This window comes from Podarcis muralis, chromosome 16 (assembly GCF_964188315.1).
Source record: "Podarcis muralis chromosome 16, rPodMur119.hap1.1, whole genome shotgun sequence".
Classification (NCBI taxonomy): domain Eukaryota; kingdom Metazoa; phylum Chordata; class Lepidosauria; order Squamata; family Lacertidae; genus Podarcis; species Podarcis muralis.
Window position 1 is genome coordinate 9,999,499 of NC_135670.1, and position 14,896 is coordinate 10,014,394.

Below are 14,896 nucleotides of genomic sequence, written 5' to 3' on the forward strand. Positions count from 1 at the left end.
GGGGGTTTTTTTTTTAGGAGGGTGGGGGTTTAAAGATTGGCCGGGAGGGCGCTGTCTTAGCATACAAGAATGGCAGGGATAGCAAACGTTCTGATCCGCTATCAGCTGTGAAGTTGTTTTTCTCCCCAACACACATCTGGTGCTTTTCACAGGCCCACCTCCCCCCATTCCAGCTGTTCACATCAGCACAACTTCATTAGTGTCAGATTTGTTTCTGTTTGGCTACACAGCAGAACCGGGGCATCATTACCCTACGTAAAGGCATTCACACCTCAGCTAGAGACGAGTTAGGAGAAGCTTAAATACTCCTAATTTGCGTGGAGCTGGTTTGAGAAAAGTTATTAGAGCAGTACAGTGGTGCCTCGCAAGACGAAAAGAATCCGTTCCGCGATTCTCTTCGTCTAGCGGTTTTTTCGTCTTGCGAAGCAAGCCTATTGACAGCTTAGCGGATTAGCGCTACAGCTGTCTAGCGGCTTTTCGCGATCAGCTGTTAAGCGGGTTATCAGCGGAACAGCTGATAGGCGGCTTAGCAGCTTAGGAAAAGGGGGGGGGAGCGGAAAAAACCCGCGGGGACGCGCAAGATTTTTTCGTCTTGCGAAGCAACCCCATAGGGAACTTCGTCTTGCGAAGCGCCTCCGCGACGGAAAACCCTTTTGTCTAGCGGGTTTTCCGTCTTGCGAGGCGTTCGTCTTGCGGGGCACCACTGTATTTCATAACAAAATACAGGATGCGTGTGCAGTTTGCATGAAGATTTTACCTGTAAGCTGTCAGGCAAAAAGGTGGGGTAAATTGATAATTTTAATTTTTTGAAATTTTTAAATTTAAATTCTTTACCATTTTAACTTAAATTTTTTTAATGTTAATCTAATTTTTTGTTTTAAAAAATAAATTTAAATTATTGTTTTTAAACTGGCAGTGAGTATGCAGTAAATGGGAGTGTGAAAGGCGAGATTTTGAGAGATTTTGAGAGGACAAGGAGAGGTTTTGAAAGCGCTCAGATTGTTCCCAAGTGAATCTGAGGCAAGCTGGGAGCAGGTCTCTGGAACTCACCGCATAGAGGATGTCGAAAGAGAAGATTTGGATGCAACACATAATGGCAGAGAGGGTGCACACCACGATGGCGAAGACAGTCAGGCCACACACACTGAAGAGGAGGTCCTGAAGGGGCAGGGAAGTGGGGAGGTGGGGGGTGTCAAAACAGATCGTTGTCACTGCGGTTGCAAAGGAACGTTTGATAAGTCTGGCTGCCTAGACGCTAACCCGTTTGTGGCACACAAAGGTAGCTTTCCTTGACCCGGAAGAGCTTGTTACAGACCCTAAATGTTATGTACTGAAGTTCTCACCCTGGGCCAGCAGGGGGATACTGTAGATAGTTATGCAAATGAAGGATCGAAAGTGACGTTCAGTGATTGGATAGTTTTAGAAAGTTGTTAAATTAACGTGGTACTGGAGCTCTATATAAGCAGGCTGACTGAGCCCTTCAGCTCAGTTCTGTCCTGGCCTGTGAATAAACAAGAGCTGTTTGAAGAATCGCTGTGTCGTCTGATATGTTCACCCACAACTTAACACTAAACACTCTGCTTTTCATCCTGGGCGGCTCCCAACAGAATATTAAAAACGCAATAAAACATCAACAACTCTCGGCACCCTAAACAAACTACAGGTCCCTGGATTCTGTTTAGAGTGGTATTGTGGTACTTTAAATGCATGGTGTAAAAGCGGCCTCAGCAGAGGCAGATTTCGGGGAGTGTGGCTGGTTCGCCCACACTGAGTGCCGAGCCCAGAGGGCGCCACCACAATGATGTACAGTGGTGCCTTGCAAGACGAAATTAATCTGTTCCGCGAGTCTCTTCGTCTTGCGGTTTTTTCGTCTTGTGAAGCACGGCTATTAGCGGCTTAGCGGCTATTAACGGCTTAGCAGCTTTAAGAAAAAGGAAACAAACTCGCAAGAACTCGCAAGACGTTTCGTCTTGCGAAGCGAGCCCATAGGGAAATTTGTCTTGCGGAACGACTCAAAAAACAGAAAACCCTTTCGTCTAGCGAGTTTTTCGTCTTGCGAGGCATTCGTCTTGCGGGGCACCACTGTAATGCAGTGAGAGGCAGAGGGGTGCCAAATTTTGGCGTCCAACAGGGCACGGCTGAAATTTGAAAGCCGCTGGCCTCGGGCTCCATTTATTCTAGAACACAATGTCACGGAGGAAAGACCCACTTAAATCTCAGAAGCCTAATCTCCTTCTTTCTCTCATTCACCCCCCCCCATAAAATGTCGGATGCAGCATGTAACCTTCATCAAAAACTGCCAATAGATCCATCTGCGATCCGGAGTGTCCTTGTGTACTCACCTTGAGGACCAGGCGGACCTTGGAGCAATTTGGATCCAGTTCTGCGTTACTTCCGCAGCTTCCGAGCTGGCAGCAAGGGCACAGCTGAGATGGAGAGGTGCCCTGCTGGGGAGGCAGGAAAAGTTCATAAGTGTGCTGCTGGCGAATGCTCTACTTTAACCCGAGGCAAGGTTTCTGGGCCTGCCCGCAGTTGCACAGCACCATGGGCCTCGTAGTCTCCTCCCTTCCTCCCCTGTTGCCCCTTTATCCTTGGACTTGCCCCCACCCCAAAACAACTTTTGTAAGCCTCCCCTCTTACTTCTTTCGACACCCACCTTTTCCACAAAGTGTTTGGCGCACAACCATGCAAGTCCCCACAGCCCTGTGGTGACTAAACCGAACTACGCGGTAACTAAAACAATTCATATTCCCATTGCTATAAATACGCAAAGAAATACTCTAATATAAAATGGTACATGCATGGAGAGGAGGGAAGAGGGATGCAGTTGGGCGTTTGGGGGGGCAGCTGGCAGAGAAAGAGTTAAGTGGGCCCTCCTCCCCAATCCCTCTTCTCCAAAGAGCCCCCTTTGAAAGCTGCTTTCCCCCCCTTTGAAGCCACCTTCCCCAACCTGGTGCCCTCCAGATGTTGCTGGAGTCATTCTCCCTGATCACTGGCCACGCCGCTTGAGAATGATGAGAACTGGAGCCCAAGAACATTTCTGAACTACAACTCCCATCGTCCAAGACCATTGTTGAACTACAACTCCCATCGTCCATAACCACTGGCTGTGTTAGCTGAGGCTGACGGGAGCTGGAAACCCAATAACATTGTTGAACTACAACTCCCATCGTCCATAGCCATTGGCTGTATTAGCTGAGGCTGATGGGAGCTAGAAACCCAATAACATTGGTGAACTGCAACCTCCATCATCCATGACCATTGGCCAGGCTGGCCGAGGCTGATGGGAGCAGGAGTCCAAGAACACAGCTGAACTACAACTCCCATCATCCGTAACCGTTGGCTGTGTTAGCTGAGGCTGATGGGAGCTAGAAACCCAATAACATTGTTGAACTGCAACCCCCATCATACATGACCACTGGCCAGGCTGACCAAGGCTGATGGGAGCAGGAGTCCAAGAACATGGCTGAACTACAACTCCCATCATCCATAACCATTGGCTGTGTTAGCTGAGGCTGATGGGAGCTAGAAACCCAATAACATTGTTGAACTGCAACCCCCATCATACATGACCACTGGCCAGGCTGACCAAGGCTGATGGGAGCGGGAGTCCAAGAACACGGCTGAACTACAACTCCCATCATCCCTCAGCATTAGCCGTGCCAGCTGCCAGGGGGCTGCTGGGAGCTTGGCGATGCCTGGAGAGCACTCGGTTGTGGAAGGCTGCGCTGGAGGAAGAACGTAACGTATTAGCTCTGCTCTACGTCAAACCCCACCTCGAAGTCCAGGCTCCGTATCCCCTGCTCCTTCCAGACCGCATAACGGTCCCGTTGTCTTACCGGCTCGCAAGCCTCCAGGGACTTCACCTGCTGCTGGGCATTTTGGCAGGAGAGGATGGAGCCAGCCAAGGTAAGCATGACTCCGAGCACTGAGAGGAGCGTGAAGAAGGTAATCTGGGGGGTGGCGGGGAGAAAGAAGGCCGTTAAATCCCTAAGGAAGACGAGGAGGGAAGAGACACACACACAGCAAACAGAGGAAGAAGGTGCGTTGCACAGAGCCAGAACGCTGTCCCATCTAGCTCAGTAATAATAATAATAATAATAATAATAATAATAATAATAATAATAATAATAATAATTTCTTTATACCCCGCCCTCCCCAGCCAGAGCCGGGCTCAGGGCGGCTAACACCAATAAAATCACAGTAAAAACATAATAGGGGGGAAAGAGAGGGGGGCGAAGGAAAAGGGGGGGGGAACCAATTTAAAATACAGGTTAAAATGCAATTTAAAATGCAGCTTCATTTTAAAGTAGCTGATAAATCAAGACCATAAGGGGAGGGAAACATAAGGGTCAGACCGAGTCCAAGCCAAAGGCCAGGTGGAACAGCTCTGTCTTGCAGGCCCTGCGGAAAGATGTCAAGTCCCGCAGGGCCCTAGTCTCTTGTGACAGAGCGTTCCACCACGTCGGGGCCAGTGCTGAAAAGGCCCTGGCCCTAGTTGAAACCAATCTAACCTCCTTGAGGCTCGGGACCTCCAAAGTGTTGTTATTTGTGGACCTTAAGGTCCTCCGCGGGGCATACCAGGAGAGGCGGTCCCGTAGGTACGTGGGTCCTAGGCTGCACAGGTTGTGGTCCACACAGGTTGGCAGAAGCTCTCCAGGGTTTCCGGCAGGGGTCTCTCTCCCTCCCAGCCCTACCTGGAGATGCTGAGGACTGAACCCAGGACCTTCTGCATGGAAAGCAGATACTGTGCCCCCTGAGCTACGGCCCATCCCAAAACATTCACAGCGAGGAATATCTTCAGACAGCAGATTTCCTTCCACCCCAGGCTGATTAAAGGTAAAGGGTAAAGGGGCCCCTGACCATTAGGTCCAGTCGTGGCCGACTCTGGGGTTGCGGCGCTCATCTCACTTTATTGGCCGAGGGAGCTGGCGTACAGCTTCCGGGTCACGTGGCCAGCATGACTAAGCTGCTTCTGGCGAACCAGAGCAGCGCACGGAAACACCATTTACCTTCCCGCCAGAGCGGTACCTATTTATCTACTTGCACTTTGACGTGCTTTCAAACTGCTAGGTTGGCAGGAGCAGGGACCGAGCAATGGGAGCTCACCCCGTCGCGGGGATTCGAACCGCCGACCTTCTGATCAGCAAGTCCTAGGCTCTGTGGTTTAACCCACAGTGCTACCCGCGTCCCTAATGATTAAGTGTGATTAAGTGTGCACAAAACCACTTCCGAACTCAAGAGGAGGTGGACTTGCGTGCTTCACGCCCTCTCCACGTGCGCGGGGGCTGGCTCTCTGCCACTGCGCGATTGAGGGGATCCCTGGCCACGTCATCCCCTGGCCAGCCAATCGGCTGGCCTAGGGGGGGGCATGGCTGGCGCGATATCACACAGGCGCGGCCAGGGATCTCCCTCTTTTGACGCCTCCAGCTGCTCCGGTTTCCCACCCTCCCACCCTTTAGGTTTTCGTTTTGACCTTGCTCTGGACCTCGGTTGGTCGCCGTTAAGGGGCCTGGTAGGAATTTTTTCCACTTGGCAAATTGGCACCAGCCACTTGGTTTTTCGCCTACCTCATAGCAAATTGTCACAGGCGGTTAGGCATTGGTAGGGGTATTGTCGTGTAGATGAAGCGGGGGAGGAAGCGCCATCACCTCCCCTGAATATCGAAGGGTATTCCGGTAAAGGATTCCGGGGGGCGTTGCCCTGTCCGAAGCCTAAGGAGCTGAGGGCCCAAGGCAGGCCCCCGAGCGGTGACCCCAGGGGAGTTCCTAGTTGATGTGCATCAGCAGAACTCCCCCTACTGGTGGTTAACCCTTCCCGGTCTTCAAGAACCGGGCTGAAGCCGGATAGTTGGTTAAGACCATTGCCTAAGCCAATACCACTCATTCCTGTAACCAATAAAGTTGTGGCCATTTTTTGCCCATTAACCTAAATATTTGTGTCATGTGTCTTTATTTCCACCGGGGGGGGGGGCGGGAACTTGCCACGCAGTGGAAGATGCTACCAGTAGGGTTATACCCTACAGAGTAGAGCTGGGAAAGGAGGACTTCTACAACAGCACAAAGTAGAGGGAGAACAAATTTCATTAAGGCTAGTAGAATTTTGACAACCTTATCCTCCACAAAATTCTCTTTTACGGCCGTCCAGGTTAGTGGCTGTTGCAAATTCTTGCAGGAGTGAATTCCACAGTAGGTGCCATGTGGAAAAAACGACTCTTTTGTCTGACACCCAAATCTTCCCCTCAATTGACTTCATCTGACGTCCTCAAATTCCAGCGTTACAGGAAAGAGAGAGAGAAACTTTCCTCTTGTCCACTTGCAGCATTTTAAGCATATCTATCATGTCTAGACGCGGGTGGTGCTGTGGGTTAAACCACAGAGCCTAGCACCTGCCGATCAGAAGGTTGGCGGTTCAAATCCCCGCAACGGGGTGAGCTCCCGTTGCTCGGTCCCTGCTCCTGCCAACCTAGCAGTTCGAAAGTACGTCAAAGTGAAAGTCGATAAATAGGTACCGCTCCGGCGGGAAGGTAAACGGCGTTTCCGTGCGCTGCTCTGGTTGACCCGGAAGCTGTACGCCGGCTCCCTCGGCCAGTAAAGCGAGATGAGGGCCGCAACCCCAGAGTTGGCCACGACTGGACCTAATGGTCAGGGGTCCCTTTACCCTTTACCTATCTAGGGCTGGGCGATATCTGGTTTTCAACTTCGTGATATATCGCCAACATCGCAATATACTGATATATCACAATGTCTGAAATAAGGATGGAGCTCGGCTGGTTCACGGTTTTTCATGCCTTGTGACTTTTGCATAGCACACAAACGCACACACACATTACGATTTGTGATATATTGCTAGGTCAAAAATTATGAAGCCGGTATCATGATAGGGACTTCAAACCAGTTTTGGACAATATATTAATATATTGCCCAGCCCTAATCATGTCCCTCTCACCTGTCGTTTGGTTTCCTTCTAAGACAACTCATCTCTCTCTCTCTCTTTTTAATCTCCCTCTCTTGATGCTCCACATTTGGAACGATAATGCCTCTCTCCACCTGCCTTCCATTCAGAGGCCTCCTCAGAACCCACCTTTTCCATAAAGCCTTTGGCACAACCTCAGCTGGAAGGAATCCTAAGTATAAATGCGCTTCTTGACAATTTGTTTCCATTTATGCCTGCTTAGCCTTCCTTCGGCACAGCAACCCTTTCCCCCTTTGTGTTTCCTAAGAACATTTGCTTTTCAGAGCTTCGGAAGTTCGTTCTGAAACGGAACTCGTTTTGGTTCAAGTTCAAGATGTCCAAAGAAGAACAAATTCTGGCAAAATACCGTCCCTTTACAAAGCAAACTCGTTCAGGCCAGAGTTCGATTCTTTGTCCGAATGATCCTCAATATTCAGACAGTTTCAAGCTGCTGAAGTATAGAATACAGTGGTACCTCGGGTTACAAACACTTCGGGTTACAGACTCCGCTAACCCGGAAATAATACCTCAGGTTGAGAACTTTGCCCCAAGATGAGAACAGAAATCACGCGGCAACGGAGTGGCAGCAGCAGGAGGCCCCATTAGCGAAAATGCGCCTCAGGTTAAGAACGGTTTGGGGTTAAAAACGGACCTTTGGAACAAATTAAGTTCGTAACCCAAGGTACCATTGTATACTTAAAGAAGACGAATAAAACATCAAAACACACGGTGACATGTGAATGGTTTTTTTTCATGTATTTCCCTCATCAATTATCTACTTTAATGGCCCGAAAAGTCCAAAGCTTATTTTTTTAAAAAAGCAAATTAACTTGAAGATGAACTAGAAACCTTCCAAACTTCCACCGCCAAAAGAACTTTCTTTGTGTTCATTTAACATGGCCGTTACGGGAATGACTTTCAGGCGCAGCCCAGAGATTTCTGAACTAATTCAGTTAAGAAGAAGAAGAGTTTGGATTTGATATCCCACTTTATCACTACCCGAAGGAGTCTCAAAGCGGCCAACATTCTCCTTTCCCTTCCTCCCCCACAACAAACACTCTGTGAGGTGAGTGGGGCTGAGAGACTTCAGAGAAGTGTGACTGGCCCAAGGTCACCCAGCAGCTGCATGTGGAGGAGCAGGGAAGCGAACCCGGTTCACCAGATTACGAGTCTACCGCTCTTAACCACTACACCACGCTAGACTAGTTCATTCCAAACACAAACGAAGCGTCAATACTTACCACCGGGGTGAACGGGCGCCTCCAGGAGACGATGCCAACCACTCCGGAGAATGCCAACTAGAGATCAAGACACACAGAGAAGAGAGGTTGCCTTGATTGCCAAAGATCTACCAGTGGCTTTGTGTGACCACAGCTGGTTCTCTCTAGGTGAGAAGGAAGCTGCTGAGAGCTTGGCCAGGGGTGGGGTGGCCCATTTTGTTTTTAAAAGAAGAAATATGTCTCCTCAAACTGGAAGCTTTCGCTCCCATTAATTGAAGCTTTTCTCATTTTTCCAAAGGGCTGCCTCTGAAGATGGTTCAGAAACTTCAGCTAGTGCAGAATTCAGCGGACAGGTTGCTCACCAGGGCACGGCGATGTGAGCATATCACACCAATCCTGGTCCGACTGCAATGGCTGCCAATTACAGTGGTGCCTCGCAAGACGAAATTAATTCGTTCCGCGAGTTTTTTCGTCTTGCGATTCTTTTCGTCTTGCGAAGCACGGTGTCGGGAAAGTTTTGGAAAAGCTTCAAAAATCACCAAAGTCTTTAAAAACCTCAAAAAAAGGCTACCACGCCGCGTTCTATGAGTTGCTCCTCGAAGTCAAGTCGCAGCTGTATTAACGGTGTTAAGAAAAAGGAAAGAAACTTGCAAGACGTTTCCGTCTTGCGAAGCAAGCCCATAGGGAAAATCGATTTGCGAAGCAGCTCAAAAAACAAAAAACCCTTTCGTCTAGCGAGTTTTTTGTCTTGCGAGGCATTCGTCTTGCGAGGTACCACTGTAGTTTCCACGCCCAATTCAAAGTGCTGTTTTTGATCTATAAAGCCTTAAACAGCTCAGGACCGCAATACCTCAAGCACCACCTCTTTCCATATGAACCTACCCGGACCCTGAGATCATCTTACAAGGCCCTTCATTGAGTGCCTCCTCCACGAGAGGTCTGGATGGCGATAACACGAAAACAGGCCTTTTCTGTGGTGGCTCCCCATTGTGGAATGCCCTCCCCAGGGAGGCTCGCCTGGCACCCTCATTATAAACTTTTAGGCACCAGGAGAAAGATTTCCTATTTAACCAGGCCCTGAGCTGACATCCAATGCCCTTTTAATTATATGGTAGGGGCTGCGTTACTGGTTTGTTGTTGTTCTTTATATTGTATTTTGTGTTTTTTATATTGCAGTTTTATCTTGTCAACGGCTCTGAGATCTACGGCTAAAAGTTGGCATACAAATTTAATAAATAATAATAATAATTTTCAAATCTTAAGCTCAGTTCTCCCCTATTTTCACATCACTGTACAGTTTGTTTAAAAAAACAACCATTTCTTCACAATAAATTGCCAGCATTTTAGTGCAAACCTCCTAACGGGCACGCTTTTCTATGCAGCTTTGCCTAAAATACACATTTTTGCAAAGCGTATTCCCCTCACATTTACATTTCCCCACACGCAATGCATTTTGGCCTGCTCTTTTCTTTAGCATACGCATTTTTAGGCACGCTTTTCCTCAGCGCATGCATTTTCATGCACGTTGCTCAGCTGCAGAACTGCGCCACAAACAAAAAAATCTGGAGAAGCGCCGGTTTCGAAGCTGTTTCAGCTGGAATACAGTTGCAGAAAGCGTGACCAAATCACAGAGGTTTTTTTTAGCAGCTGCTAGGAAGGACCTCCTGGAATAAGTCGGCACATCTCTGTCCCGGATTAAACAGAGGAGAGAGGCTGCAAAGCTCAGCGTTCTTTCCCATGGCTGCTGGCAGCCGAGTTGCCTCTGATAGCAGAGGAGGGATGCAGCATTTCTCAGTAGGCTGTGGATCTTATTATTATTATTTTATAATGGAGTTCATTTGCTCTAAATTATTCATGATTACATTTTTTTTTATAGGCGATGTGATTGAAAACACAGCCGGCAGAAACTGCCTCCCTCGAGCTGAGGAAACGCAGGATTGGTGCCTAAAGCTAAGTGCTGCTCCGAGGAGACCCACTGATATTAATGCTCAAGGGTTAACTGAGGCCAACTCTCTGCAATGGGTCTATTCTGAGCAGGATTTCGTTGGATCTCAGTGTAAACAATGCTTAGAAGGGGGCGGGAGCCAAGTATCTTTGTGTCGTTTGAGGTTCCAGGCCCTCCTCTCAGAGATATTTAGAGATTGGGTGCTAGAGGACTGCCATGCGCTGTACGTGGGGCTGCCCTAGAAGACGACTCAGTTTGGTGCAAGATGGCAGCAGCCAGATTACTGGTTGGGGTTGCCATAATAATAATAATAATAATAATAATAATAATAATAATAATAATAATTTTTTATTTATACCCCACCCTCCCCGGCCAAGACAGGGCTCAGGGCGGCTAACACTGAATATAAATACAGTAGAAACATTAAAACAAAACAATAAACAACAACAGTTGATTAAAATATAAGTTAGAATACAGTTTAAAACACAGCTTAAAATGCAGCCTCGTTTTAGTGGTGGCCCATAGATCAAAGCCATAAGGGGAGAAAACATCAAATATTTACCGGGGACAACTATCCATGGTGGTCCTACATGGGCCAGAAAAAAGAGCCAAGGGAAAAATTATATACAAATCCCATATAAGGGGTTCCATCTAATAATAAATAGATAGATAGATAGATGATAGATAGATAGATAGATAGATAGATAGATAGATAGATAGATAGATAGATGATAGATAGATAGATAGATAGATAGATGATAGATAGATAGATGATAGATAGATGATAGATAGATAGATAGATATAGATAGATAGATAGATAGATAGATAGATAGATAGATGATAGATAGATAGATGATAGATAGATAGATAGATAGATAGATAGATAGATAGATAGATAGATGATAGATAATAGATAGATAGATGATAGATAGATAGATGATAGATGATAGATAGATAGATAGATGATAGATAGATAGATGATAGATAGATAGATGATAGATAGATAGATAGATAGATGATAGATAGATGATAGATAGATGATAGATAGATAGATGATGATAGATAGATAGATAGATAGATAGATGATAGATAGATAGATGATAGATAGATAGATAGATGATAGATAGATAGATGATAGATAGATAGATGATAGATAGATAGATAGATAGATAGATAGATAGATGATAGATAGATAGATAGATAGATAGATAGATAGATAGATAGATAGATACATATGTGATAGATAGATTAGATAGATAAGATAGATAGATAGATAGAGATTAGATAGATAGATAGATAGATAGATAGATAGATAGATGATAGATAGATAGATAGATAGATAGATAGATAGATGATAGATAGATAGATAGATAGATAGATGATAGATAAATAGATGATAGATAGATAGATAGATAGATAGATAGATAGATAGATAGATAGATATAGATAGATAGATGATAGATAGATAGATAGATGATAGATAGATAGATGATAGATAGATAGATGATAGATAGATAGATAGATAGATAGATGATAGATAGATAGATAGATGATAGATAGATAGATAGATAGATAGATAGATAGATGATAGATAGATAGATTAGATAGATAGATAGATAGATAGATAGATAGATAGATAGATAGATGGGGGTTAGACTGAGTCCAGCCCAAAGGCCAGGCGGAACTCATAAAACCGTGTTCTAAAGCAGATGTATTGGCTGCCGGTTGCTTTTTGGGCATAATTTAAGGTGTTCACACTAGTTTAAAGCTCTAAAGGACTGAAAGGCTGGCTCTTTCCCTTGAGACCCTCTTGGGTGCCATCCTCAGAGGTCCAACATGGTCTTTTGGCTGTGGGTCCACCCCACCATTACCTGTGGCCCCCAATTGACTTCCCATTCATGGGGGGGGGGGGATATTCCAGTTCAAGGGCTTGTTACACAACATCGCCTTGATATTTTACAATATGGCGGTATTTAGAAATGTGTCTGTAAATAATTAAGTTGTTGTTGTTGTTTGAATTCGGAATCCCTCTGGCGAAACACACACTGTGTCTGCAGAGTAGTTTATTCTCTTTTATTGAGTAATTAATGAGTAATTAATGAACTGGAATGACTACTTGCTCTCAGTGCTGTCTTGTGAACCTATTGCCTATTAATGGCAATCTGCATCAGGCACTTCTGCCAGAGGTGAGGTGGGCGGTGAAATCAGACAGGGCCTTTTTAGTGGTGGCTCCCTAACTGTATAATTCTTAGCCTTGGGACAGTTAGCTGGTATCTATTTTGTTTGTCTCTCCAGATCCAGCTTATATGTTTTTGATTTCCCTGGGCTTTCACTGGATTTTCTGCTGTATATTTTAATTATGATTGCTACTTATCAACTTGCTTTCATTTTTGCTGCTGATTTCAGTGCGGGTAGTTTGTTTGATTTTTTAAAAAAAATATTTCTTGGAAGTGTTGGCTGATGGATGGCATCCCAGAAATCTGTTAAATAAGGAAATAACATCAGGCTTTTTTGCCTTTCCCCCCTTCATCTTCTTTTAAAACATCATCTGCAAGTGGCTAGAAACATTTTAATCAATGTGTGCTGGATGGGGAAGGTGGGGGAAGCCCAATATCTATCAATAATGGATCCAAAAATGGATCTGGGGAAAGCCTGAGGTTTCACCCAGCTGTGTTTTTGCAAGATGCACTCACCGGAAAACCAGCCCAGATGGGACACGCGTTCCGGATGTGGCTCTGCGAGGGCATGTTGGTAGTTACCAGAAGGCTCAGCGTCACGATCAGGACGCCCAGGATCATCTGAACGAAGCCGAGAAGGAGGATAATCTGGAGCCAGGCCCGCCGGACGCGGAGGTGCGTGAAGCTGCGGGACGTGGTGCGGGCCGTCAGCGAGTAGCTGGAATCGCTCCGGGAGGGCATGACTCTGGCCCAAAGGAGGGCTGCTTCCGGAGGGACCCCAGAAGCAGCCGTAAACAGAAGCGACCCTGGTCCTCAAAGGCTAGGCCTCGAACCCTCCTGCGTAAGGCACAGGATCCGCTTTTCAAAGGAGGCAAGCTTTTTATGGTTGACTCTCAGCTTTCCAAGAAGCAGTTTCTCGTTGGCTGACCCCAAATCCACTTGACTCTCCGGGCTCTGTACATGTGAGAAGAAACCAACGAAAAGGCGGGCGGATGCTGGTGTATAATTCCAAGGCAGCAACACGGCTTCACCAGGGCACCGCCCTAGAAGATGTCTCAACGGGGAAAGGGTGCCTCTGAGCATGCGTGGAGGGCCTCTGCCCTGAGCAAACACGCACATAAATGCATCCGACGGGAGAGGGATTCCAGGACAGGAGACGAGGGGTGTCGAGGAGAGTTTGGCCCTGGCACACTTTCGCTTTTAGCTGTACGCCACCTCCGGGGAGATGCAGATGCCAACTTCCAGATCTCCCCCCGCCCAAGAAAGCTACTGCCCAGGAGAAGGAACATCAGAGCTTAGCTTCAGGATAGGGATCATCCCAACCTCAAAAGCCCAGAGGTTGCAGAGACACAGCCACCAACCCAACCCTCCCGTCCTCCCCGTGAATCGGTCCAGCAGAATGTGAATCCTCCAGGTCCCATGTGAACAGCATCTACCCACATCACTTGGGAGTCGAATGGGGAAAGTTAGCCCTTTTTCTCAGCCCAGCTGTGGTTAAAATGAACTGTGCAGTTTTGAATCTGTAGGCCTTTGCGCTCTCCCTTTGGAAGAAGGCCTCCAGGCCACCAGGAGATGAAGGACTGGATGCAGAGAGATTGTTACGCAAAGAAGGGGCTTTCTGACTTTTTCCACAGCCGGGGTCCTCAAAAGATCCATCTTTCCTAGATCATCATGGCCCAAAGGGGACCCTCGCACGGCAGCCATGGGGTGGTTGTTTATCCGGACAGGAGTTTGCTCCCAAGGAGGAGACAGAATCGCAACAGCAGCAGCAAGCGGTTGATGCTGTTTCCGATGGATGAGAAACACAAAGCGGTTCCCGGACGTGCGATGGATTCTCAGCCGACCGCTGCTCCTCTGACAGGCGGCCTGGCACCACCGCTGCCATCCACGCGGCTTGCCTCCTCCCTCCTCCCCTCAGCCCAGCGTTGGCAGATGGATCAGGAAAAGATGTCCGGAGTCAGCTCCAAAACCCAAGAGGATTCTCACTGAACCGCTGGCAAACCGACCTGACGCTGCGGTAACCACCCTGAGCAGGAGATGGTGGCAGCTCGGCTTGGTACGGCAGAAGGCACCAGTCTCATCCGGAACAGAGGCTGGCAATTGCCAGAGTTCAAGCATTACCCAGGAAAAGTTTTTTGGGGGGTGGGTGGGGAGAGGGTCCCAGCCGTGGGGAGAGAGGATTGTTCTTCTGCGCCGTGCAGACAGAAGGCGTCAGCTCTTAAAGAGGCCACAAAACTCCGAGCCGTCTGAAAAACAGAATTGCCACAGGATAAAATAAACCGTCTTGGTTAAAAGCTGGGCACCTTGGCTTCCCTATCACAGTGTGGGCAGGAGGCTCACCTCCCTCAGCTTCTCCCTATAAACTTTGGTCTGCCCCACCCCACCCCAGAGGTCTACTGGGAAGCCCCCAACTTTGCAAAACACCCAAATCCCTCCATCTAAACTGCTTCTAAAAGAAAGAGACCAGCCATCAGCCTGCCTGGCTTGCTACAGATTCTTCTACACCCTCCACCTCACCCCACCCTGCTCCCCTTTGCCCCCCCCATCTCATCTTTCTTCCTCACCCCCCCAAAAAAAAACAGGAGCTAAACACAGCTGC

At 47.5% G+C, this 14,896-nt stretch overlaps 1 protein-coding gene across 3 annotated transcripts in view; it reads right to left on the reverse strand.

Annotated features, from left to right (window-relative positions):
* Positions 1-13,960, reverse strand: part of ENTREP3 (endosomal transmembrane epsin interactor 3) — a 46,081-nt gene extending 32,121 nt beyond the window's left edge. Inside the window, exons 1-5 of one of the 3 annotated variants that reach the window (XM_028710331.2) lie at positions 12,814-13,960; positions 8,196-8,252; positions 3,840-3,953; positions 2,343-2,444; positions 1,051-1,158 (exon numbers count right to left, since the gene is read on the reverse strand). In XM_028710331.2, coding sequence (XP_028566164.2) covers positions 1,051-1,158; positions 2,343-2,444; positions 3,840-3,953; positions 8,196-8,252; positions 12,814-13,038 — 606 coding nt within the window. In that variant the 5' untranslated portion in view covers positions 13,039-13,960. Of the gene's footprint in view, positions 1-1,050; positions 1,159-2,342; positions 2,448-3,776; positions 3,954-8,195; positions 8,253-12,813 lie in introns of all 3 variants that reach the window. The other 2 variants (XM_028710330.2, XM_028710329.2) reach the window with 2 other exon arrangements.
* Positions 13,961-14,896: the final 936 nt, after the last annotated feature.